The sequence below is a fragment of the Calypte anna genome, chromosome 14, assembly GCF_003957555.1.
Source record: "Calypte anna isolate BGI_N300 chromosome 14, bCalAnn1_v1.p, whole genome shotgun sequence".
Lineage (NCBI taxonomy): Eukaryota > Metazoa > Chordata > Aves > Apodiformes > Trochilidae > Calypte > Calypte anna.
Window position 1 is genome coordinate 13,862,723 of NC_044260.1, and position 23,981 is coordinate 13,886,703.

Below are 23,981 nucleotides of genomic sequence, written 5' to 3' on the forward strand. Positions count from 1 at the left end.
GACACTGAATTACCTGTGGACACCTTTCAGGGGGAGGTCAGAGCCTTAACTCAGCTTAGATGCTTGTAAAAAACTTTTCAGTGGAAATTGCTTATGGATAAACATTAAATAATGACTTCTGCAGAGCTGGAAATGCTAAGTTCTAAAAGCTTGACAAGTAAAAATTTCTCTGATGTGTAATGCTTGAATTTACACTTAAAGTTATTAATATTCTTCAGAGCAATATGATATTGAATTATCAATTGCCATTATCTCTTCCTAAAGCTAGCAATGCTTATTTATACACAAAGGACCATCTGACTGCAATAATTATCCTCTCCATAAATCCTGAAGTTCTGCTACAAGCTACAGAGATGGTAAAACCCCTTAAAACAGTAATTATGACTACACAGAAAGTCTTAGGCTACACTCATGCAGAAATTGGTACTGCTTTTTAAAATGCAACTACCTTTTTGCTCTAAATAAATCAAAGATATGAACATTTTGAAAAATACTCACAAATTCTTTAGCAGTCATCATGACTGATTACTCAAGGACTCATTCTTCTATTCTGGAAGAGGGAATATCCAGCTGGAGAGTATTAACAACCCATACATTCCATCAAACACCTTGGCTGGTGCAACGTATTGATGTATCAGGAAAGGAAGAGGCTCTAATCCATTAATTCATTCTACAAAAAAAACCCCAATTTTAAAGTAAAACTGGAAAAGTCTTCTGTTCTCAGCACATATTTAGCTAGGAGTCATGGCAGCCTGGATGTGAAGTGTGCTTTGGAGAACAAAACAGGACTCAGAAGCTAGGAAGACTGAACCACATGTCTTTATCTACCATAGATCTGTAATACAAAGCCTGCCATTTAACCTAAGAGCATCCCACTGAGTATTCATGTTGCCCCAAATGAAGTTTCTGTTGATACTCTAGTTTTCCCATAGAAAGCAATGAGACAGCCCACAGGATTTTGGAATTACTTATATACTAGCAAAAAGACTTAAATAACTACTGGAAACAGAGCAGACTGCAACCTAGCAAAACAGTAAGAGTTGAACAATAGTGGGAGGTGCACATTTTCTTGGAAAGCTCTGTTTATACACACTGACTCCTTTTCAAAAATTAATTAGTTCACTTCAGCATTCAAACCAGTAAAACCAGATACCCTGGTCCTGCCAGCAATGAAACCACCTTTCTGCTACTGACCTGCTTTCAGTTTATCCATTTTATGTATTATCTACCTGAGCATGTCAGGCCTTTGGAAGAGTGGCTGTGGAACACGTGCCTGTACACAACCTGGCAGACTGGGATCCCAGCTGGGATACCCCTGTGATGCACACAGACAATCCTATCAGCAAGCACAAGGGCTCTGCATGGGTTTCAGACCATATCTGCTTCAGACACCTTGCATTTGCATCACTCACATCATTCCTGCAAACACAACACCACAAGCACACATGATTTCTCCTTTTATGAACAATTAAAAAAAAGAAAAAAAAAAGAAGGAAAATTGCCTGCCTGTCAGAAAGTGTTCCTCCACTCTCCACCCCACACACAGAGCAGGAAAAGGGCAACTCAAGTGTAATACATTTATTGGCCTTTTCAGCAACATGCTACTCACCAGGCCTGACCTATTACTTCAGTGTAAGGAAAGTGGGGGACTTAGCAATGACATTTCCTTGTAATCAAGGACCTGATGGATTGCAGGATAAATAAGTCACATTTTTGTTATTGTTAGAGCCAGATTCTGCTTGTTGCTCTGAGGCTTTGCTTCCATTCTGATTTAACAACTTCCTTGGCTCTGAGCCAGTTTGGGCTTCCAGTTTCCTCAGGACACACTGGGAGCCTTTTCTTTCTGTGACAAAGGAGAAGCTGCCTTGATGTTACCCACATAAAAGCAGGCAGAGAGCTTACATACAGCAACACTAAACTTGCATTTCAGTCAGGCATGACCTCTAACATCTCACAAGAATCTGGGTTTGAACTTCACCAAATCATTTATTTAAATGTTGGGGAGAAAAAGAGGAACCATAAGTAGCTTCCTACTCTCTACTCTGGAAACGATTTTTCTTCAGGCAGAGGAATGGGAATGATGCTTTCCTCAAAATAAAGATTAATTACACTAATAGCTAATTAGAAAAAGGGAGATTCTGGAAAATGTCACCTAGTTTACTGAATGAAATGTCTTTTGAAGGAGACAAGTACATTATTAAAAACCCAATAAAAGACTAATACAGGTATATTGCTGCAGAGTTACCAGACCTGAAAGAAGTCATTCTTCAAACTGTGTTATTCCAAGGAGTTGTGTGAAAATGTTATTGCAAAGTCTTGTGAATGCTGTGGCAATTTATACATTTTTATATTATATTATACATACATTTATACATATTTATGTTTATAATTTATTGAGCTGCATTCCAGACTGTTCTGAGCCCCTTTTTGCAATCACCTTAAGCGTGTTCTACCGTGCAAGGGACCAGAGCAATTTGTGATTAAAATCTTCATATTTGACTAGAAAGTTTTTCTTTTCTAACTTGCCTATTTACAAGGCTCTGACACTGGAAGACACAGTGTCACAGATCTGACAATTATGCATGGAAGGGTTTGCTGCTTAGAGCTTTGACTCTGTCAGTATTTGTTGCCCCTTTGTTTTAAAGGCTGGAAGGTCTTGGGATGACTTGACAGCTTCCTCCAGATGTACTTGTTTCTCTGCAGTGGGGATCTAACAACCAGTGTTTGAAAAAAACCCCACAAACTTGTTTGTATCTTCCTAAAACATTGAATACCAACAGGAACATGCTAGGTTTTCATTCAGACTTCACACTAAATGAAGAAAAAGCAGAGCAGTGTCAGCTAAGGAGAAAAAGAGTGACAGAACAACAGCTCAAGAACAACCAAACAGCAAAGATTTTAGGAAGCAAACATACATCTTTTTTCCTTTCAAAAGCAGACTAAACTTCTTATGACACAAACAGCTTATCACAGCAAAGTTCTGAGGAGCTGGAGTGCATTAAAATGTGATGCAAAGGTAAGCCAGAGCAAGGTTGTTTTGGCTTGTATCTTTCTCAGAACAGCTCATGGTGACTCAAGATTTAAAAAAAAAAAGTATATATAAATGTAAGGCAAAACATGGGGCTGTTGTTATCAAACCTGAGGAAATACATCACGTATGTGCACAGGTATTTAAGGAATGCTAGCCTCAGAAATATACCACAACTGCATACTACACAGGTACCAGCAAGAAAACTCAGGAAGTTTGCTGGTATCTCAAAAGGAGCATTTCCTTCAAGCTTAAAATTCAAAAATTCAAATATTTAGCAACTAAATCTGCATGTTTTTGGTGGTTTTTTGGTGTTATTCATGTGAGTTATATCACTGATTTCAGTATGACTGAAACACTAGAGCCCTGACTGAGGAAAACACTTTATCCGCTACATTCAAGTAGGATTTTACCTGTCTCAGGCAGCTTTAGCATTTCTTCTGTGTATTTTCATGAATGGGAGAAATACACCTTATGGTAGCCTCTTAGTAGTTACAACTCTATGTGTAAGTCAGCTGGGCCATGGGCTGAGGCATAAAGGCCAAGTTGGTAAGGTGTTTTTTTTAGAGGACAAACAAATGCAGTAACACTCTCAAGGTTTTCAGATGGTGGAAGTACTAATGAACAAAGCCCACAACTGATCAACTCAGAAACTTGTAATATTTCTGGAATTCTGCACACACAAAGTAGAAAAGTATATGGGAAACCTGTACTAACAAGGAAGTAGACTTGATAAATGAAAAGAACTGAGAGTAGGAGCTGTACAGTGACAAATCCAAACCCCCCAAAAAATCCCATTATAAACCATGAAAGTGACTATTAGTTAGTGGACTCTACTGATCTAACAGTAATAAGTATTTAAAACCACACAACAGTGAAAAATGAAGCACAAATCCCACTCACAAAACTCCAAGACAAGGCAAGTATACAGCTGAAACAGACCAGCAAAATTGGACACTGTATTACAGTCATTATCTAAATAAAAATTAATTATGTCATTCTTTGACAACGGGCAAGTGAACCTGTGTCCTTGCTCTGTAAAGTAACAAGCAGGGCTTATCTATTCTCTTTAATAACACCATTTCATTTACCAAAGGTTCATATTAACATTTTATCTGGCTCCAGCAGTTAGAGTCACCCAGACATTTTGTCAGAGTTAAACATTAGCTTTGGAGTACATCACAAATTCCCTCCTGTGAGCCTGAGACCTGTTCCATCTAGAACCACTCTGAGCTCCCAGCTGACATTACATTTAAATGAGTCAGTAATTGTGTGGGGAATAAAATCTTTTGTCAGTTGTGAAAAGTGGAGTGAGCTGCTGAAAAGCAGCGTTCAAAGGAGACAAGTTAGGAGTCACTAAGGACTGTTATTTTTGCTTCAGCCATCAGTTTTTCAAAATATACTCCAAAAATCATATTTTCCCCTCTAAGAATAGTTAGACCCATTAAGATAATTCGAAGCCTTCAGACATCAACAGAAAAGTTGAAAAAAACATGCAAATCCAATTGAAACTATTGCAATGTCAAGCACCCACCCCAGACAACATACATTTGTTCATGTCAGTCCAGAATTTATTGTTTGCATTTGGGCTTTTTGTCATAAAAATAAAATTATCTCCCATGTCCCACCTTCTTCAAACATCCTGAGTCCTATGGCAACCAGACACATGAGGCAAGCTAATGGGGACATAGAAAATCATATGGCAACCACAAGAACTGACTTTGGAGCAGATCCAGAACCTTCTCTGCTGTTTAGCAAAGTAGAGAAATTGAAGGGTGCAGGGAAAGACCCAACAGCCACCCTCTGTTGGTGGGATATAACACATATTGAACAAAGCTCTGAACTACACTATTTTTATGTTTTGGAAATCTTCAGACCAAGTTATATAGACACAACTTTTCCAGGAGGACTTTATCAGCCTAACAAGACAAGGATTCATAGAATCATAGAATGGCAGGGTTGGAAGGGACCTCAGAGATCATCAAGTCCAACCCTTGATCCACTCCTGCTGCAGTTCCCAGCCCGTGGCACTCAGTGCCACATCCAGGCTCTTTGGAAATCTCCCCAGACACGGAGAATCCACTCCTTCCCTGGGCAGCCCATTCCAATGCCTGATCACCCTCTCCAGAAAGAAATTCTTTCTCATCTCCAACCTAAACCTCCCCTGGCACAACTTGAGACCCTGCCCTCTTGTCTTGCTGAGAGTTGCCTGGGAAAAGAGCCCAACCCCCCCCTGGCTCCAACCTCCTTTCAGGGAGTTGGAGAGAGTGATGAGGTCTCCCCTGAGCCTCCTCTTCTCCAGCCTCAACACCCCCAGCTCCCTCAGCCCTTCCTCATAGGGTCTGTGCTCGAGTCCCTTCACCAGCCTTGTTGCCCTCCTTTGGACCTGCTCCAGCACCTCGATATCCTTCCTGAGCTGAGGGGCCCAAATATTGTCTCATTAAGCACTAGAAAGAGCACAAGTGCCATAGTGAAACCTCTGAAATTTTCACCCCCAAAATGTGAGAAAGTTTGGCCCACGAGCAAAACCCCCGACAGCTATTTAACATTCCACCAGGATAAGGCAAGATTTCCTACCTCAGCTTTGCTGGCAGCCAGTGTTGTCAAGACCTGAAAATGACAGGAAAATGCATTAGTATTGATCCAACAAACCAGGAGTGGGATTAATTTCTTTTTGAGGTAACTGACATCAATTGGTTCATATGGCTTGAGGTAACAGAACTGAACAGAACTGTCACCCTGTGAGGAGAATATTCACCTCTCAGACACAAGGCCAAAATAGGAATAAATTGAGTACTACAGTCATATTTAGGAAAGAATTCAGGAAACATATCAAAATAGAAATGGAAAAATATTTTTACTGATTTTTAATTTAGCTCTGAACAGAAACGAAGCTACTCTAACACATCAAGACCCATTACCAGGAGATGTTTTGAAGCCAGTTTAGTTTTGTGGTGCTAGAAGCAACAGAGTTTGAAGAACTCATTCCATGCAAAGTGTGAGAAGGAAGGACTGCCCAGCTCCTGCTCAGCTATTTCTCTCTGCAATCCATAAATTAAACCTTGTACCTCTGGAGCATCAGACATCAGACCATAACTAAGTCAAGTACTATAACAACCTTGCACAAGATTCAGCCATGATTGTCATTTTAATTTAACTAACTCACTGTGAATAGAGACAGTATTCAGTGTTCCAGGACAAAACCACACAGGATAAGCTGTTACTAGACTGTGAAGGCTGCTAAACTCTGTTTGTAAACCAAAAATCTTTGTTAGAACTTCATGTCACAAGACTGTCACAAGTCTACTAGATAAAAACCCTCTTAATACTTCCCCTCACAAATTGAGGAGTGCCACCTAGCTCCAATTCTGTCTCCATGAGAACAGATCTGTCTTTATAATGCTGTTAATAATCACTTTTAAGGGATATCACCCATTCTTCTCAGCTTTTAGGAGTAGGAGAGGGAGTGACCAACTGTGACTCAGTTTGAGGGGAGGGAAAGGAGAGCCCAGGGGTTAGTAAATGGAGCTTAGACTGTACAGAAAAAAAAGAAAAAAAAAAAAAAAAAAAAAAAAGACAATTTGTGTGCAGAGCTGCTGTTCAGTGGCTGACATCTGTGGATTCAACAAAAAATTATTTCAAAGGAATTCAGGAATGAAAATTAACTCCTGTCACATCAGAAGGTAGCTGCACTCACAAACAGTTACTTAATTCTTAATTTAACCTGATTCTAAAGCAGATTCAGCTCCATTTGAAATTCTCATCTTCTGTCACCCACAGGATTTCTCAAGGCTGCCCAAGAATTTCTCTCACTTTAAATTTTCTCTCAATTTAATTCCTTATATTTACAATCACCTTTTTAATTTTTTTCCCATCAAGATTCTTTAGCTTAGCAGTTGTTTTTCCTTCCCAACACAAACCTTACCTAAAGCTATCGCATCCATTCCCTGCTGTCATTTCATTAAAGCTTAACACATCCCTCCGTTAGTGTGCCCTCACAACTAGGTCTTTCTAATGATAAACTCAGTAGAGCTAAACACTATTTACTCCAATTTAATTACACTTTTTTTGGAGGCAAATGACTAAAAAAATATATTTAGAGGACATACCCAAAACTTAGCTTAAAACACAAAGATTTGGAGTGGAGTTTACCAAAGCTCTCACAAATCTAACTCATCCCCCAGTGGTGCCTCTCTCTCTCTCTCTCTCTTACACCAATGAAATGTGAATATAACCAACCAAGGACTCAGTAATGCTTTGCAACACCATTAAATTCCCTTCTATTTTAATAATTCACCTTTTAGGTCCAAATTCTGCATTTCTCTTTTAAGCAACTATGTGTCCTGCTGCTTTCAACCAGTGGACATTTGGACCACTGGACATATTATGCCTGAATCTTTCTTCTCCAAGATATTGTTAATAAATACCTGTTCAAGAGTTTAATTCCAGGTAGTTCCTAGAAGCATGACCTTTTACTTGGTATTACTAATGTTAATTTATTTATCCCAATCTGCTAGACCATCCATCTCCTCCTGGATAACACACCAGGCTCTTCTATACCAGTGATTCCTCCCAGATTTACCTCTTCAGCAAGTGACATTGGCACGTTCTTTTGACAAGCATATTCATGAAAAAAAAATCAATTATGCAGAATTAAAGCAGCCCCAGCCCTATAGCTGAGAGCACTGAGCTGTACCCAGGCTGGACACAGAGTTAGGAACATACCCTGAGATATTTCTGTAAAATAACCCTTATACCAGAGGGACTGTGATCTTGAACACTACACTCAGCACTACATAAATGCAGACAGAGATGGAGTGTTGCTGTTTAATGACATTCTTCACGTTAATTAACAAACAGTAAAACATATTAATTTACAATTATAGGTCAAATAACACTCATGAAACTAATGAGCTGGCTGTTGTTAGTCTATGGAGACATTACAATTATCTTGAAGTTTTATCAGATTTCTTTTAATGTGAATTACCATTCTGCCTATTCTGTCTGTGTGACTGATTTCTTACTTCCTTCCCCTCGCCCCCAACCCCCTGCACCAAGCCCTCAAACTTCTAATTTCTAGACCAGCAGCTGCATCTTCTATCACATTTGACAAGTCAGTGAATGAAGACATAAGAGCAGTATAAAATGTATGACAAAGAATAGCAGTCCCTCAGTCATTCTTTGCTGTAGGTTTTACAAAAAAATCTCTGGATGTGACAGTGTGATGTCTTAATTACATCCTCAGGGAAGGCACTGCCAGGTATCAAGCAGAACACCCACTGAGATCTGGAGCCAAGTTACCCAAGACACAAACCAATTTATGCATCCCCATCCTGGGTAAGGAAGTACCCACATTATTATTATTATTATTGCTTGTTAATGAGCTAATTGTGACAGAAGTGGGGAGCAGGGAGAAGGCAAGGGGAGGAGCAGAAAGCAGGAACTTTGTAGGCAACATTCCTGGGACAACTACTTGACTCTGCTGCCTTCATAGATGACCTGCAAGAGCCCCTGGCTCTTACCCATGATGTGTATGGATCATAGAATCATAGAACTGGCTGGGTTGGAAGGGACCTCAGAGATCATTAAGTCCAACCCTTGAACCACTCCCACTGCAGTTCCCAGCCCATGGCACTCAGTGCCACATCCAGGCTCTTTTTAAATATCTCCAGACACGGAGAATCCACTACTTCCCTGGGCAGCCCATTCCAATGACTGATCACCCTCTCCAGAAAGAAATTCTTTCTAATCTCCAACCTAAACCTCCCCTGGCACAACTTGAGACCCTGCCCTCTTGTCTTGCTGAGAGTTGCCTGGGAAAAGAGCCCAACCCCCCCTGGCTCCAACCTCCTTTCAGGGAGTTGCAGAGAGTGATGAGGTCTCCCCTGAGCCTCCTCTTCTCCAGCCTCAACACCCCCAGCTCCCTCAGCCTCTCCTCATAGGATCTGTGCTCAAGTCCCTTCCCCAGCCCAGTTGCCTCCTTTGGACCTGCTCCAGGACCTCAATCTCCTTCCTGAGCTGAGGGGCCCAGAACTGGACACAGGACTCAAGCTGTGGCCTCACCAGAGCTGAGCACAGGGGCAACTCTTCTCATGTCACTCTTCCACTCTCTCTTGCTGTCCCCCTGTTGTGTTCTAGTTCAAGAATGCAGCAAATTCTTCATGAGAAATCCCTGCTTGGGTGAAGGATTCCTGTCTTTCTCACAACAAACCCCCTGACATAAAAACCCATGGGTTTATGTCACTATCTCACAGAAACTGCAATTTTTCTTGTGCTAGGAGCTATACCTTACTGCCAGGAAACATCTTTAAAAATGGCTTTTTGCTACTCAGTCCAGAACTTCCCACTTGACAGAAGGAATCCCATTGATGCTGACAAAAATATAAATACAACAATCACATGGCAAATACAGTAAACTGGCTTTTAAACTAGTTTTACTGCTTTTACCACTTGGAAAGGTCTGCTCTTCAGAATAGTTCTTAATTTCCAGAATTAGTTGAATGGATAGTATTTGCCATTCTAAACCAGTACCCAAAGAGCTGCTGCTTGCTTTATATCTCATGCCAGCACCTTACTACAATAAAGGAAAGCTTCTTGAATGGAGAAAGCTCCTGAAACATAAAATTAAAAGCTCATTTAGTGACATTTTTTGTCTTAAATAAATTGGAAATAATTTTTTAAAAGCTCAAAGATAAAAAAGGAGAAAAAAGACCCCGAACAAATACCAAACAAACAAACCAACCCAAAACAAAACAAAAAAAACCTGAAAAGGACAGATTATGATGAAGGATTCTTAGGTATCAATTACAGCCAGAGCCTGGTGTGCAGAGCCAAGGCCACTGCTCAGCTCTGAGGAACATTTTGCCCTCCAGAAGGAGTAAAAAGGTCCCACCTGAAGCCCTCCCTTAGGGAGGAACAGACAAGATAGATGCCAAAACTGACCAAACAGAGGATTCCATCCCATACCCATCATACTCAGGATAAATCTGAGGGATCACCAGGGTCAAATCCCTTCCTGCTTCCCTTTTTCACCTGTCCCTGTTTATTTGGCATCCTGGGAGGATTCCATCCATTCCTCTCCCTGTGCTCCTGATCCATCCCAGCCTGAATCTGTGTGTTCCTGCCTCCAGCTCCCTACAGTTCCTGACTCCAAGATTCCAGCCTGGACTTTCCCAGGGCTGCCCTGCAGCCTCGGGGGTGACATGAGAGTTACTGGGGGAGAGGGGGGAGGAGGAATGTGGGATCAATTCTCCTGTATATTTATCTAGATTTAGTCATTTTTCCTATTCATCATTACTGTTTTCATTAAAACTGTGTAGTTTAGTTCCCAATCCATCAGTCTCTCTCCATTATTGCCTCTCCTTCCTTTATCAGGTATTCTGAGGGATGGGAAGGAGGGGCAGCACGAGGCACTTGGGCTGTGTCCTCCAGTGACAGGGACTGTGAGAGGGATGGGGACAGGGGTGGTGAGAGGGGTGGTGAGAGGGGTGGGGAGAGGGATGGGGAGAGAGATAGGGAGAGGATGGTGACAGGGATGATGAGAGGGATGGGGAGAAGGGTGGGGAGAGGGGTGGCAGGGCTGCAGCCTTCCCGGTTTGTCTGATGCTCAGTAGCTGAAGAACAGGCCTGGCACACCCAGAAAACTGCCCATATTCCCAGGGGCTGTGTTGCCTCCTCCATAATTCACACGTAGTGCCTCAGGGCTCTGAGGCAGAGGATGAAGACAAAGCTGTGTGTCAGTGTCAGCTCACACATCCTCTGATTAAAAACCCTGAAGTGAGCCAGGGTTTTCTAAAGTCTGGGTGCTCATTTCCACCTTTCACAGGGGTGAGTCCCAGTGTCCCCTGTGTGCCAGACTGGAGGGCCCTGCCTTGGTGGTTGTTGTGGCTTTCAATCAGCAGAGCAACAACCCTTCCATCAATGTCAAAGACTAAACAAGTTGGACTGTATGCTGATGGTGCTCAAATTGTTTCTGCTAGCACTAGTTCTGGATGGTTTGTTTGGGGGAAATTAATGATGATACACCAAGGTCGTTGGACCTCTGCTGTCCTCAACAGATGTTAACAGATTCCTGCCACCTTCCTGTGCTGCACAAAGCTCCAGCTACTCCTGCCTGGCACTGAGGCAAAGCCAGCTGCACAAAAAAATTATAAAATAAAAAAAAAAAAAAAAAAAAAAAAGAAAAAGACCAACCTAATAAATTCAGTCTAAGATGCAAACACCTGAAGAAAAGAGCTACTGCACTTTCAAAAGCCATTACTCTGTATCATCCTTATCAAAACACACCACTTTTTTTTCAAAAATCAAAATCAAGCCAATTCTAGCAGAACAGTAAGAAACCAAATCTTTTCTCCTCTCAGCAGTACAGACCATTTTCAATGCCATTTGTAAGCTGCCTATTTATTCCTGACATTCACAGCTTGATTGTATCTCCAGTTCATGTTGCTCTGTTACAATGAGGTAGAAATAATCAAGTATTTTCCATCTTTATTCAGAGGTGCTCGTGGTTATCCAGAGTTCTGGTAAACTGGTATGAGATTATTGTGGTAGATACTGCATAGGGAGTAAGAGATAAAAACTTCTAAAGACTTCCAGTTAGTAGAGAAGGCAGTAGCTTGCTGACTGGGAGGGAGAAGGACTGGTGGAGGTGGATGCACAAGGGGAAAAAAGAAAATTTTGACCCATAAATCCTTTTTGTTCATCTCTCCTTGAAACCAAATTTTGATCCTTCTTTCTACACCCCATGTCATAACCTATCAGCCCCAGTCTGTTGAGCCCCATTGCCTAAATAAACTTTTTTTGTTTAAAAAGTGGATTGTTTTCAGGATGTTTTAGCAAGGCACCACTTCCTATTTAGTCCACTGGAGGCTGGGCTTGGTGATTTTGTGTTATGGTGCAAATGAAGACTTCTCTCCTTGAGCTGATCTGGGGAAGAGGAGAGGACACCACCAAAAACCCCAGCTCCTGAGTATACATTATATCAGCTCAATTTTTTTCTCTGCTACTTACTTAATTATAAGGGAGGTGACTGGCTTAAACAGTGGCCAAGTTATCAGGTGATGTTTCAGGAGTAAATAAAAGAAATAAAACCTGTATCCAAGCAAGTAAGGCTGATGTCATCAGACTAAATGAAGTCGTTTATGAAATGGTGGTGAAGTTCAGTACAAGCCTTGGCATCCCCAGTAATTCCTACTTTAGCTGTTACTAAGAAACAAACTAGACAAGAATTCTGCTTTTCACTTTTGTTCCTCTGAATAATCATCACCATTATTCTGCAGTCTCCCAAGATGAGGCTGTCAGCAGTGATCTGATTTCACCAAGCCAGGCTGTTTGCTATCCCCCATTCCTGCTGATTTACCCCAGTCCCTGCAAAGCCAGGCACAGGTAAATGGAGCCCTCAAAAAGCTGGGAGGGAAGGATGGCTGCTGCTCTTGCTCTAAAAGCAAACTGACATTACCTGGGAGAGGGAAATTACAGCTCAAGTATTAATCTGAATCTCCTTTCCGTTGCTGAGGGAAGTTTAGACAACCTAACAAATCCAGAAATCCTAGAGGATGGTGGAATACTCCCAAGTGGTAGCTCTGAAGGGCAAGGGGGTTGCAGGGAATTAATCCTTATGGAATTGTGACAGAGTAAATCCTCCTCTGCTATGTGTCTGGATTCCTGCTAGTGACAGCCTGCCTACACTGAGAGTGGTTCACAACGCCAGTGGTCTCGATACACCACTGTTCCCATCAGTCCATATTGTTAATTTTTTATTTCCCAATCAAGAATTGATGGAGGTTAGTGTGACATTGCTGCAAATCCCCTCACAGTCAAGCAACCTAAATAATGGATAGGGCTCCAGAAACACCAAGCAGCCTCTTACTGTTCTGGGAAACCTCACTCCTGGCTGCCCAAACTCACCCTCGAGGAAACAAAGAGGTTTCTCTCTGCACTGCACCAAACCCCTCATCTTTCAAGGAAATTAAATATGGCATTGAGAGAACTGTGGTTTTAGCAAGTGCAGACAGATATTTAACTGTGACAAAGCTGGCAAAGATGCACTGAATGCAACTATTTTTCCCCTCTAAAACAGCAGATTTAAAAAGGCTAACACATTTTTGGAGGCTGTGGTGAAGTTTACCACATAGTTAAACACTGATTTCATTCTACATCTCACCAAACTCCCTATCTTCTCTTACATTTTCCTAATTTCTGTCATTTATTTCAAAACCCTATACTGAACAGCTATTATTGAGGACCTATTTGCTCCTCCCATTTTCCCTTTAGCTCTGATTCCAGCCATTCCTTAGTCCCTTTGCCTCTGAGAAGTCCTTTAACAGCACTACTAACACAACATATTTGCTAGAGTTCCACTAATTATTTTTCTATGAATCTTTCAGCACAAAACAATTATAGCACATTTTCTGCATGGAAAAATGAGTTCTATTTTTCTCCTTTTCCTTATAAATTTACATTCTGGGCTCAACTGTGCCACGTATTCTTTATGGATAACGAGCAAGGCATCTTCACTAAGCTGTCACTGTACAAGTGAAATGTTTACAGTGTGTGCTTTAGAGATTCTGGCAGCTTAGATTCTAAGAATACTTTCTTATTCATGACAATAAGCACTGCCCTAAATTTCTCTTACACATGAACAGAAAAAGAGTGATTTGACAAATCCTTGAACTTCTCCTACCCCAAGTAATGCTGTTTTAAGAACTGTTACTCTAGATACATCATATTTTGATGAGATAAAAACTATGAGATGTGACTCTTAGCCACCTCAATGCCTTGCAGAACTTCTTGGGAAACTGCAGACATCTCAATTAAAGAAGAGATAAATATCTTCATTATGAAGCTTATCAAACAAATACCCACCCATCATTTCACTTTTAAATGGTTTCTTTCACACTATTTAGTGCAACATTTTGAGGATGCACTATTGCCATTGAAAAGAAACCTCAGGCATGAGTCTCCAGTCAGTTTTGAGCAGGAAACTTCACTAAATCATAAAAAAAAATTTCTTTAATTAACTTTCTGGAGTAATTCATAAGCAAAGTGAAATTAAGAGAATATATCCATGGTGAAGATTATTTTAAAATTTCACTTATGTGCACATGTCCAGACACAGGGTTACAGTGACATTCTTAAGCCTGCAGGCTTTATTGAACCAGGTCCTGGGAAATAAAAGTATCTTTTATCCTTCCTTCTTAGAAAACCTCATCCAGTTTGAACAGATCTCTGAAATGCAACCAAAAGAATCTCACACAAGATGATCTTTCCTTGAACTCATAATGTGTGATTCATGTAGATCCAGTTCGAAGGTCACTGCTGTCAGGTTTTGAACTTGTTCTATAAAAGAGATGAAAAAAGTGACAGATTCTTCTGCCCACAGAGGAGAAAAGTGCCTGCACATAGCCCTCTGCAAACCTTAACTTCATAAGCTTAGCTCTGCAATTAACCTCTGCACGCTGGAACCTCCTGGGATTGTTTTCTGCAATCAATCAACTTTCCAAGTGTAATTATTCACATCGTCCTTAATTAGATGAATTAGAACATTAGGATGCATTATCAATAGAAGTCAGTTACTGAATGAGGATGATTCCATCATTTCCAATGTCTTTTCAAGTTCTGATTTAGAAAGATCTGGATCAGTTTTCACAGGTGTCATGGATCCCTTCTTCATGTCATGAGATCATTGGATGAACTCACCAGTAAGAACTCCTGTGCTCCTGGAAACAAAATCTTGCAGCCCTAAAATCAGGCAGAAAGTTTCTTCCCTCCAGTTGCTGTTTCTAAATTAATTTTTTAAACATATTGAACACTCCTGTGCACTATAAGTATTCCTCTAAAAGGACTGTTGGGAGTTATCACATTTTGTAGAACACAGCAACTTGTGACACTGCTGGCAGGGTGACTTTTTGAGACTTCAAGACTTTTGTTGCTTCTATTTTCCAAAAAACTCTGTATCAGGAAAAAAGGTATTTTTCTTGCATAGCCCCCTGGTGCAGGGAGTGGAAGAGCAAACCCACACCTTCCCAGAGACATATCAAACCCCCAAATTAAGCAAAGTTCTTATCAGACAAGTAACAATCCCAACTGACCTGCAATTCACTACCATACTTTGTATTTTCTCCATCTTAATAATAAATTAAATTAACTTCCTGTTTTAAATTAATCTTAGGTGTCTGAATGAGTAATTCTGCATACACCAAGTCTGAATTCCAGTATTCTCTCCAGTACCACTGGTTTTCTTCTTTGGTATGGGGAATGCAAAAGTACTTTGAAAATAACAGCATCAGAGGACCAGAATAAAAAGAGAAGTTCTTCATTCTGGGACAACCTCTAAACTTTGGAAGGTTTAAGCAGCAAGAATAGAATAGTTTTTGTGTGAGCAGTAGAAAATGGTGGAGAGTATTTCTTTTTGTAAAGCTGTGTTCCTGTTGTGGAACATAATTCACAGTAATTGCAGCAACAGTCAGGAGACAAATTATTAGAATAGATTCTTGTACATGAGATCTTCAGCAGAACTGGTAAGGACCCTGACAGATATGACAAAACCCAAGCAAGCAGCTAGCAGGAGAGGCAGTAAATCCAAAAAAGGTTTTCCAAGGCAATCAGTGAATATCTTTAGTCTTTGGTTTGCAGATCCATTTTTTCTATCTGCAAATAATCAAGATATAAATATCTTGAGGCAAATGTGAAGAAACCAAGTAGAGCATTTTTCCACTCAAGCCTAAAACTGAAAGAAAAAAGTGTATGTTCCAATTCTAAGTTGAATTTGGGGTCCTGGGTTCAGAGTTACACCTATACAGCAGATTTAGCAGCTTTCTGCATTGTCTTTTCATTAGGATCCATAGATTTTACTCTTGAAATTTACCTTCTCTCTGAGACTCCAGACTTTCCCCTACCACCATACACTAAAAACGAGTGCTGCTGATGCACAGGAAAGGAACTACTTGATTTGGGGAGAAATTAGTTAGACAGAAGGTGTTTCAAACTATAATAAAAAATTAATTAGAAAAAGGAACCAGCCAAAGGACAAACATCTGTGATAGAGAGATATGAAGACATTAAAAAATCCCATGTATGACAGTTAATTTCATGTAAGGCCAGAATCCTGCTGGGCTGCATTTGGAGTACTCTGTAAACTCTTTGGTTAAAAAAAAAACCCAAAACAACTTACATTGATTTCAGGGTGAATGGTGCCAGCATCAACCACTACAAGACTGGAAAAACAAAGACACTGAAAATATCAAATTTCAACAAAACCACACAAACTGGGGATAGCAAGTAATAACAAAGGGAAACCACAGTGAAGAACACACAAAAAAGGTTTTTATGCTGTCAGGAGGCCAGAAGAAATACACACTGCCCCACACTTGGGTTTCCAAAGTACCAGAGATGGAGGAGAGAAAAGCCCAGCTGGCAGAACTCTGGCAAAACAAATTGCTCTTGGGAGCCAGAAGCCACTGAGGTGTTCATTTCTTCCTCCCATGCTAATTGAGAAGGATTGTAGTTTGTCAGCACTGAGATAATGTCCCATGGAGTTAGAGATGCACTGCAATACTGGCTAAAGAGGAGTGGCATTCATTCTGCTCCAGATCTGATATTCCAGGGGATGTTCCCACAGCTTCCCACTGGCCAAAGGGAACAATTCTACCATACCTAGAGATATTGCAGCAAAAAATCTCCTCAGGAGGCTGGAAAGTGCAGAGAAGTGAAATGGGAAAAAGGCAAAGGCCTGGAGCTGTGCAGTGCACTCAAACCTAGGAAATCTTTCTTGGGATTTACCTTGCCTTTCCCTCCCATTCAGCAGTGCTCTAAAGGAGACCAGTCAGTAACTACAAAATCCACTGGGGAGAAAAAGAGGGAGGAGGATTCCTACAGACCAAATTCTCCTCATATGCTCATCATTCTTTATCTTTATTTCCTTTAGCAACAAGACAAGACCCTCACCTATACACACCACGCTGGGAGCAAGCATGCTGCTGCACATAGTAACCAAGGTTGTCACTTCAGCTCCTGTGCTAACCCAATAATTTCCATCACAAAGATGATCAAATAATTCCTATTGCATATTTTGTTCCTTGGACATTGCAGAGAAAAGCAGCAACAAGGTGTAGAGAACCACTGCAATCCTCATAATCGAGTTAGATATTGAAACAAATCTCTCCAGGTTTTGTGATTAATCCTTCAGCTGAGCTGAAGTTTGTTTGTAAGCAGCCTCAGTTAATTATGCAAATCAATTATATGACTCTGCCTTGCCTTAAAATAAGTGTTATTATTAGCCCTAGAGAGATAATCACAGTTAAACTTCTCTCTCTGCAAATATTCTGAAACATTTGTGGAAAACTTGCAGGCAGCATGCTCACTGAATACCAGAAACTCATCTGCCAGAGTATTTGTGGAAAGCAAACACAAAGGAGGTGCAAATGAACTCTGATCAAATTTAATCAAAACTTCAAGCAAACATTAACGTTAGAAGATGGAGAGAAACATCTTTTCCATATTTGGCTCTAACTGCAGTTTCTCTACAGTCAAACCAAGAGAATGAAGCAAAAGAGGAAAAAAAAAAGGTGAGAGCAGGCTGGAGCAAAGTAACTGCTGGTAAAGAAAGAAAAAGATTCCAGTGGAGATGTAAATGGAATAATGATGTCATGTTCCTACAGTTCCAAACCTCCAAACAAACAAAACTAGAGTTATTGTAAAAGCTTAATAAGCACAACTAATTAATTAACAATAAATTATGTGAATAGGATTCAGCCAGAATTTAGGTACTAAACTGAGGACCTGAACAGCAGCTCTCAGAGCAGGGATTTGTTTTGAGCAGGAATGAAACAGGATTCTGGGTTTACCCAGGTAATGTGGTCTGGTTTCTGCTGATGTTTTCAGCAGCATGCAGCATTTTCCAGGGGTTTCATGGGATGTGTGAAGATATATGGAGCTTTGGGTTAAGGATCACTCTCATTTTAGTTGCATTTCCATTTGACAGATAAGTGGTTATTTGCTAACAGCATCACTAAAGATAGAATGAGTGCAGTTAAACATAAAGGAATAAAAAAACCAGAGGCTACAAGAGATTAAAAATGGTTTGTTTGGAGCTAGCAGAGAGAACATGAGGTAGAAAAGCCCCAGAGTATTTAATGGAGTGGCTACTTTACCTTGGAACACTTCCAGAATGATAAGCAACCCTATTTAAAGAGCATAGTTGGCTCCTGATGTCCAGCTTATGCAGATGATAAAAGAAGAATTAGGAAGAATAATGGTGAGAAATATTTCCAGAAGAGATGAACACCTCACCTGGAGAAGGAGAATACCTCACTAGGAATAAAGCACTTCTCTCCATGAAGAAATGACCAGTATCTTCATTATCACTCCTATGGGCTGGATTTTATTTTATCAATAATCAGTTTGATATAAACTTTACAAAGGTTGTTTAAATATTCTCCAGGACTAAGACATCTTTTACCAACCTGGGAACCTAGTCTTTCACTATCTTGGTTCAACCAGACTTTCAGTTACATTCCTAAAAATCCAGTGGCTATTTCCAAGGAACTTCAGATCTACAGAGGAGTCGAAGGCAAGAGCATCTTCCTTGTTTTCTCTGCAGAGGCTGAGCCTGTGAGGGATGTTGGTTAACCCAGGTACACCAACCCTCCCTAACACCCAGAGAGGCACTTGGACAGCAAGTCACTCAGCAGACTGAACCAACACATTGCTAGGTAGCTAAAATCAATGAAAAGACATCAGAGTAAGTGGATAGAATTAGTAGTGTCTTGACAGGATCTTGTGCTGGGCATTCCATGAGCTTCCAGCCAGTCTACAGGACTTTTTTTGTTAAGAACCCAGCACACTCTGTGGGGGGAAGGAAAGAGGCACGTGAGGTCCTTGATGCCCACAGGGAATTAGCTTTCCTCTGTAACAAACCAATACAGATCAATGAAATGAAAAATATGGGGAAAATCTTCTGGTGCTGCTGAATTTTCAGATTAAATTAACTCTTTCCGCAGTAAATTGCTGGATTTTACCCAATGTGACTTTCAAAAAACACACACTGAACTTTTGCAAACCATTTGAATGTTCTTTTAGCCAGCAGATAAAGCTGAAGAGGTCTTGAGAGCTCAGCATTAAGATGTAGTTAGACCTTCCTGATTAAAGAAGGAAAATCTCCAATAATTAGCTCTTCCCCTAAATGCTTTTTGGCTCTCATTACAAGCCAAGTGCTATGGTAATATACCTTGTGTTCCATGTCTCACAATTCCTGCTAATCAACTTCAAGTCAATTCTCAGCAAATAAACTCTCAATGCAGTTAATGGAAACCAAGGAACAGCACAATTTGTCTGAGAATGGGTCATTAGCACAAGTTCCTAATTACAAATACCTTAATGCATAATGTAAAGCACGGCATATAGAGGCTCTTAAGAATTAAAGCTGCAGGAAGATCAAAGACTTGATGTGTCCTTGAATTGTTTTGCCTGTACATTTGAATACACAGAAAGAAAAGCAACAAAGAGAAAAAGAGCAAACCTGGAAAATACAAAAATTCAGTCACTCAGCCTTTGAAAGGTCCAGTAATAATTTATGCAGTTTATGAGACTGCTGAGAGAGACTGATTTTGACTCAGGACACATCCTGAAAGCAATTTTAATTTGCCTCCTCCTCTGCCCTCTTGATAGGGAATGTTTCACACCTACCAGTTAATGAAGGATTATTACTTTCCTCTAAAGTAAGTTGCAAATACAACCAAGGTTAAAGCAAAGGACGTTCATCCTGAATTAGTTTGATGATGCCATCAAACCTGGCCAGGGGTGATTGATGACATATTGCTATTACTGCACCAAGCATTTATCAATACTACACCATTAATTATTTTCTGTATCAGTTCTCTTAGTGTCATGTAGTGGAATATTTTATTTAACTGGAAAGTGGAATTTATTTACTTAATAAATAAACTTATTACTTATTCCACTTATCTAAGTGGAATATATTTACTTAACTGGAAAAAGAGCACAGAGAAAGCAGTGGAAACATCAGGAGACAGTTTAAAAAAAAAATCAGAGGAAACAAATGACAGAATTCCAGGAGCTGGTATTATTTGCCAGGCAGTTCTGCTGTCCTGAATGACTTCATCATGGTTGGGTTTTTTGTTTGCTCTGAGATTTCAGAAATGATCTGCAAGGATGGGCACTGCAGCTCCTGCAGCCCCTACTGCAGGGCTCTTCTGCAAGCCCAAGCACTGGATTATTCCTTAACCATGGCCCGTGGAGCTGATCAGTTAAAATATTAATATGACAAAAAAGGACTGCTTCACCTATTGTCCTGAAAAATACATTGTATATATTTATTTTCCTGGAGAAATATTACTCAAAACTTTGAAAATTTCAGTGAGATTAATATCTTATGCTCTGGCTAATTCTAGACAATTCTTTTAGAATCTAGATTCTAGAGATTCTTTTAAAATTTTCTATATGCCCCTCTGGAATATTTGACTATAAAATGCATTATTATGAACACCATTAAAAGCAACCCTCTTCTAAATAAGGCTTTATCAAATGCCATTACAAAAACCTCTTTAAAAAGTCTGACTCCATACTGGGCCTGATAAATCTTCTGCAATGCCTGAAGATAAATTCTCCTAAAATATAGAGCTGTAAGATTCTGGTACCAGCTGAAAGGACCAGGTAATTTAATTCCAAAGAATTTTCATTCTATCCAGATTTTGTACCTTTTTAATGCTTTTTCTGAATGCATTTCTGACATTTTAGTCCCTCAGTCAGACAAGATTCACCCTCTCCCTCTTTTTCCCTGCCTGCCTTGCATTCTGTGTGACCATTTTGTGCTGCAGTTTCTGCAGAAAGCCAGTCTTGGTGCTATGGAGAGGAAAATACAATGCTCTTGTATCAAACCCAAAGAGGGTTGCAATAAGGAGGAGAATGCTTTTTATTTGCACTGCCAGGGAAAATTTCTTTCTCTGTAGAGAGCACTCGCTGTTCCTCAGTCCTCAATACTGTTTTATTCATAAGGAAAGAAAAAAAAACCCACAAAACCTCATCTCACTGAACTGCAGTTCAAACTATTATGCAAATAGTTTGCAGACTACTTGGAAAATGCCCTCTACAAGCTGTCAGAACAGGTATAACTTTCAGCTTCTTGACTTACTTAAAGCTTGCACAGAAACACAGAATTGCTTTGCTTGCCAGAGACCTTCAAGATCACCGAGTCCAACCATTAGTCCAGCACTGCCAAAGCCACCCCAACCCCTGGCCCTCAGCACCACATCTCATGGGGTTCCAGTCCCTCCAGAGATGGGGACTCCATCACTGCCCTGAGGAAAGAAAACCAAAAAGAAATTGTTCCTAATATCAGATCCTGGCCTCCTTTTCTCCAGACTCAGCAACCCCAGTTCCCCCCTCAGCTGCTCTCCTCTGTGCTCTAGACCCTTCAGCAGCTTTTTCACTCTTCTTCAGACACACTTCATTCCACATTTCTGCATTTTCTCTGCTATTTCCCATCAGAAACACCATAATAATAAAAAATTCAGTTTTCCTTAAAAAAAAATTGGGTTGCAGTTTTACAAGGTTTTTTAAAGTACTGGGTATGTTCAAGGAGAAGCAAGGAAGAAGACTGAGTAAGAGCCTGACTCCTCACATTTATTTCTGTTTCCTCCAGTCACTGGGTAATAGAAATCTGCAATAGATCAGCACAAATAAATTATTCTCTACCTTCAGAGGGAAGGAGCTGATGCCTTCAGATCCCTTTCAAGAACACATTTTCAGTTTACCTGCCATCAAGTCCATGGCCCTAATTTTCTTCTGGGTAACTTCAAATTGTTTCAGCTGCAATTTCTCCTGGTCCCACCAGCATTAATAAGATCTGTACACTTTTAATTACTTGTCTTGAAACAGATTGAAACCACGGCAAGAAAAGTAATTACAGTAAATTATTTATATGCAAAGCAAAAAAGAATTTCACCCATCACCATTCCCTTTTTCCAAACTTCTGTGTGAATGACTCTCCAGCTCCAGTTCCTCAGGGAGAGTTCCTGGCCTAAAAATTGACTTAAATAATGTACAATTTCAATAATGTCACCTGAAGAGCTGGTGGTTTCCATAAATGATCCTAAACTCTACAGTTCAGTCCCAAACATCCTGTAATTGAGCTCAGACTTTTTAACCCACAGGAGGAAGAAGCTCATCTTGTTTCTCAGCCAGCTAAGGAAGAAGTGAGGATTACAGGGTGGGTTTGATTTGTGAGCTCAGAGTGAGCACCAACCACTACTGGAATGTGGTTTGATTGCAATTAATTTTCTAATGCAAACAAATAGTGGCCTAACATCCAGGGACATGTTATTAAGTCACTGCTAATTAGATACAATAAATCAGTGATACAACCTTACTTATATATTACTAGAAGGAGATATGCTGCAAAAACTGATGTGCAATTCACAGTGTAAAAGAGACATGCTAACTTTCTGTGCACCATATAAAGACATAAACTTGATTTTTAGTGTCACTCTTGCTTTTGATAACACTAGGCAACTACACAGAGAGCTTTGCTTGCAGGTAATTCCAAACCAAAAAGCATTCCCATGATTATACCAAGAGGAGCAACTGCAAATGGCATTTTCCAATGAGCACGAATGGGCTGTGTTTGTAGAAATTATCACAAAATAGCATTTTTCTCTTTGAATCTCATCAGAGTATCACTATTCTTCATCACTCCTCCTAAAATATGAAGACACTTTAAACAAATAATAGCTAGATCTGTAAAATCATCAAGGATAACCTCAAGAAAATGATTTCCTTTTTTCACATCTTAGCACCTTAAACAAACCTTGAGTTGTCTGCTAGGTGATTCCACATGGACTATCATCTTTGCTGTCACTATTTTACCATTAAATTGTCTTGTTGTAAAGCACTGGAGATTTCAGAGATTTAATCCATTGTAAAAATCTCTGCAGTATGAAGTAATTTTCTGTCACTACTCTGGGTATTTCAGAATTTGCTGCAAAGAAGAGCCTGAGGATGATTTAATGTGTCCTCGACCCATCACAGCCATGGTTAAACAAAGTAAACACATCAGTCTCTAGCAGTTATAAAGAAGTGGAAGAACAGCATAAAACAGCCACAATAACACAGGGCTGGAAAATATTCTGAAGGGAAACAACTAAAAGTATCTAAAAATGTCTTTCTTCACATACTGCTGTATTCCATTCCTTAGGAAAAAAATATAAAAATCCCAAGGACCATTCAGATGAGAATTTATTAAACAAAAATCACTGCTTCCAAATCAGATCAAAAGTTACCACTACTGAGGTGGGGATGTAGGGATTCAGATCTGATTGCACACCAGCCACTGGTACTTCTACTGCATTTTTAAATAGAATAACCAGCCCTGAGAGCTCACAGAACAGACTGACTGCTAAAGAGGGAAAAACACAACCACTGCTAACTCGTTCATGATAATTTGGCCCCCGTGGGGGTAACAGTATCCACAAGCCCAGCTCTACAGCACTGATGCCATTCTCTTTTAAATCTGTTCAGAGAGATGCTATTTACCTTGCTGTCAAAACCCAATTCCTTCAGCAGACACTGGTTCCTGACCCCTGTACTGGGGACTTCATCCCCAGAGTCCAGCCTGAGGACTTGCTGTCAGTGAGATGTGTAAGCCCAGGACACAGATATTCATGGAGGTCACCTTCTGTCTTGCATCAAGAAGCTGTTTGTTTGCTGTGAGGCCAAGCTAAAGGACCTGTTTACACAGCTGCAAGGAGAAAGTGATGCAGGAGAAGCCATCCTCACACAGGACTGGGGGGCAGCTTGATAGACTGGATTGATGGCAAGGGCTTCCTTGTGCTTTTCACTGATCTGTGCTTGCACTGGGAGGAGGTGAAAGACTGGGATAACTGCAAGTGGTGAGTGCCTCCCATGTTATAAAACTCCTTGAAATACTATCTTATCTCAC

At 40.3% G+C, this 23,981-nt stretch overlaps 1 protein-coding gene across 1 annotated transcript in view; it reads right to left on the reverse strand.

Moving 5' to 3' along the window:
• Positions 1 to 23,981, reverse strand: part of RBFOX1 (RNA binding fox-1 homolog 1) — an 818,832-nt gene that overhangs the window by 642,897 nt on the left and 151,954 nt on the right. The window contains exon 3 of the mRNA XM_030459827.1: positions 5,606 to 5,638. Coding sequence (XP_030315687.1) covers positions 5,606 to 5,638 — 33 coding nt within the window. The remainder of the gene's footprint in view (positions 1 to 5,605; positions 5,639 to 23,981) is intronic.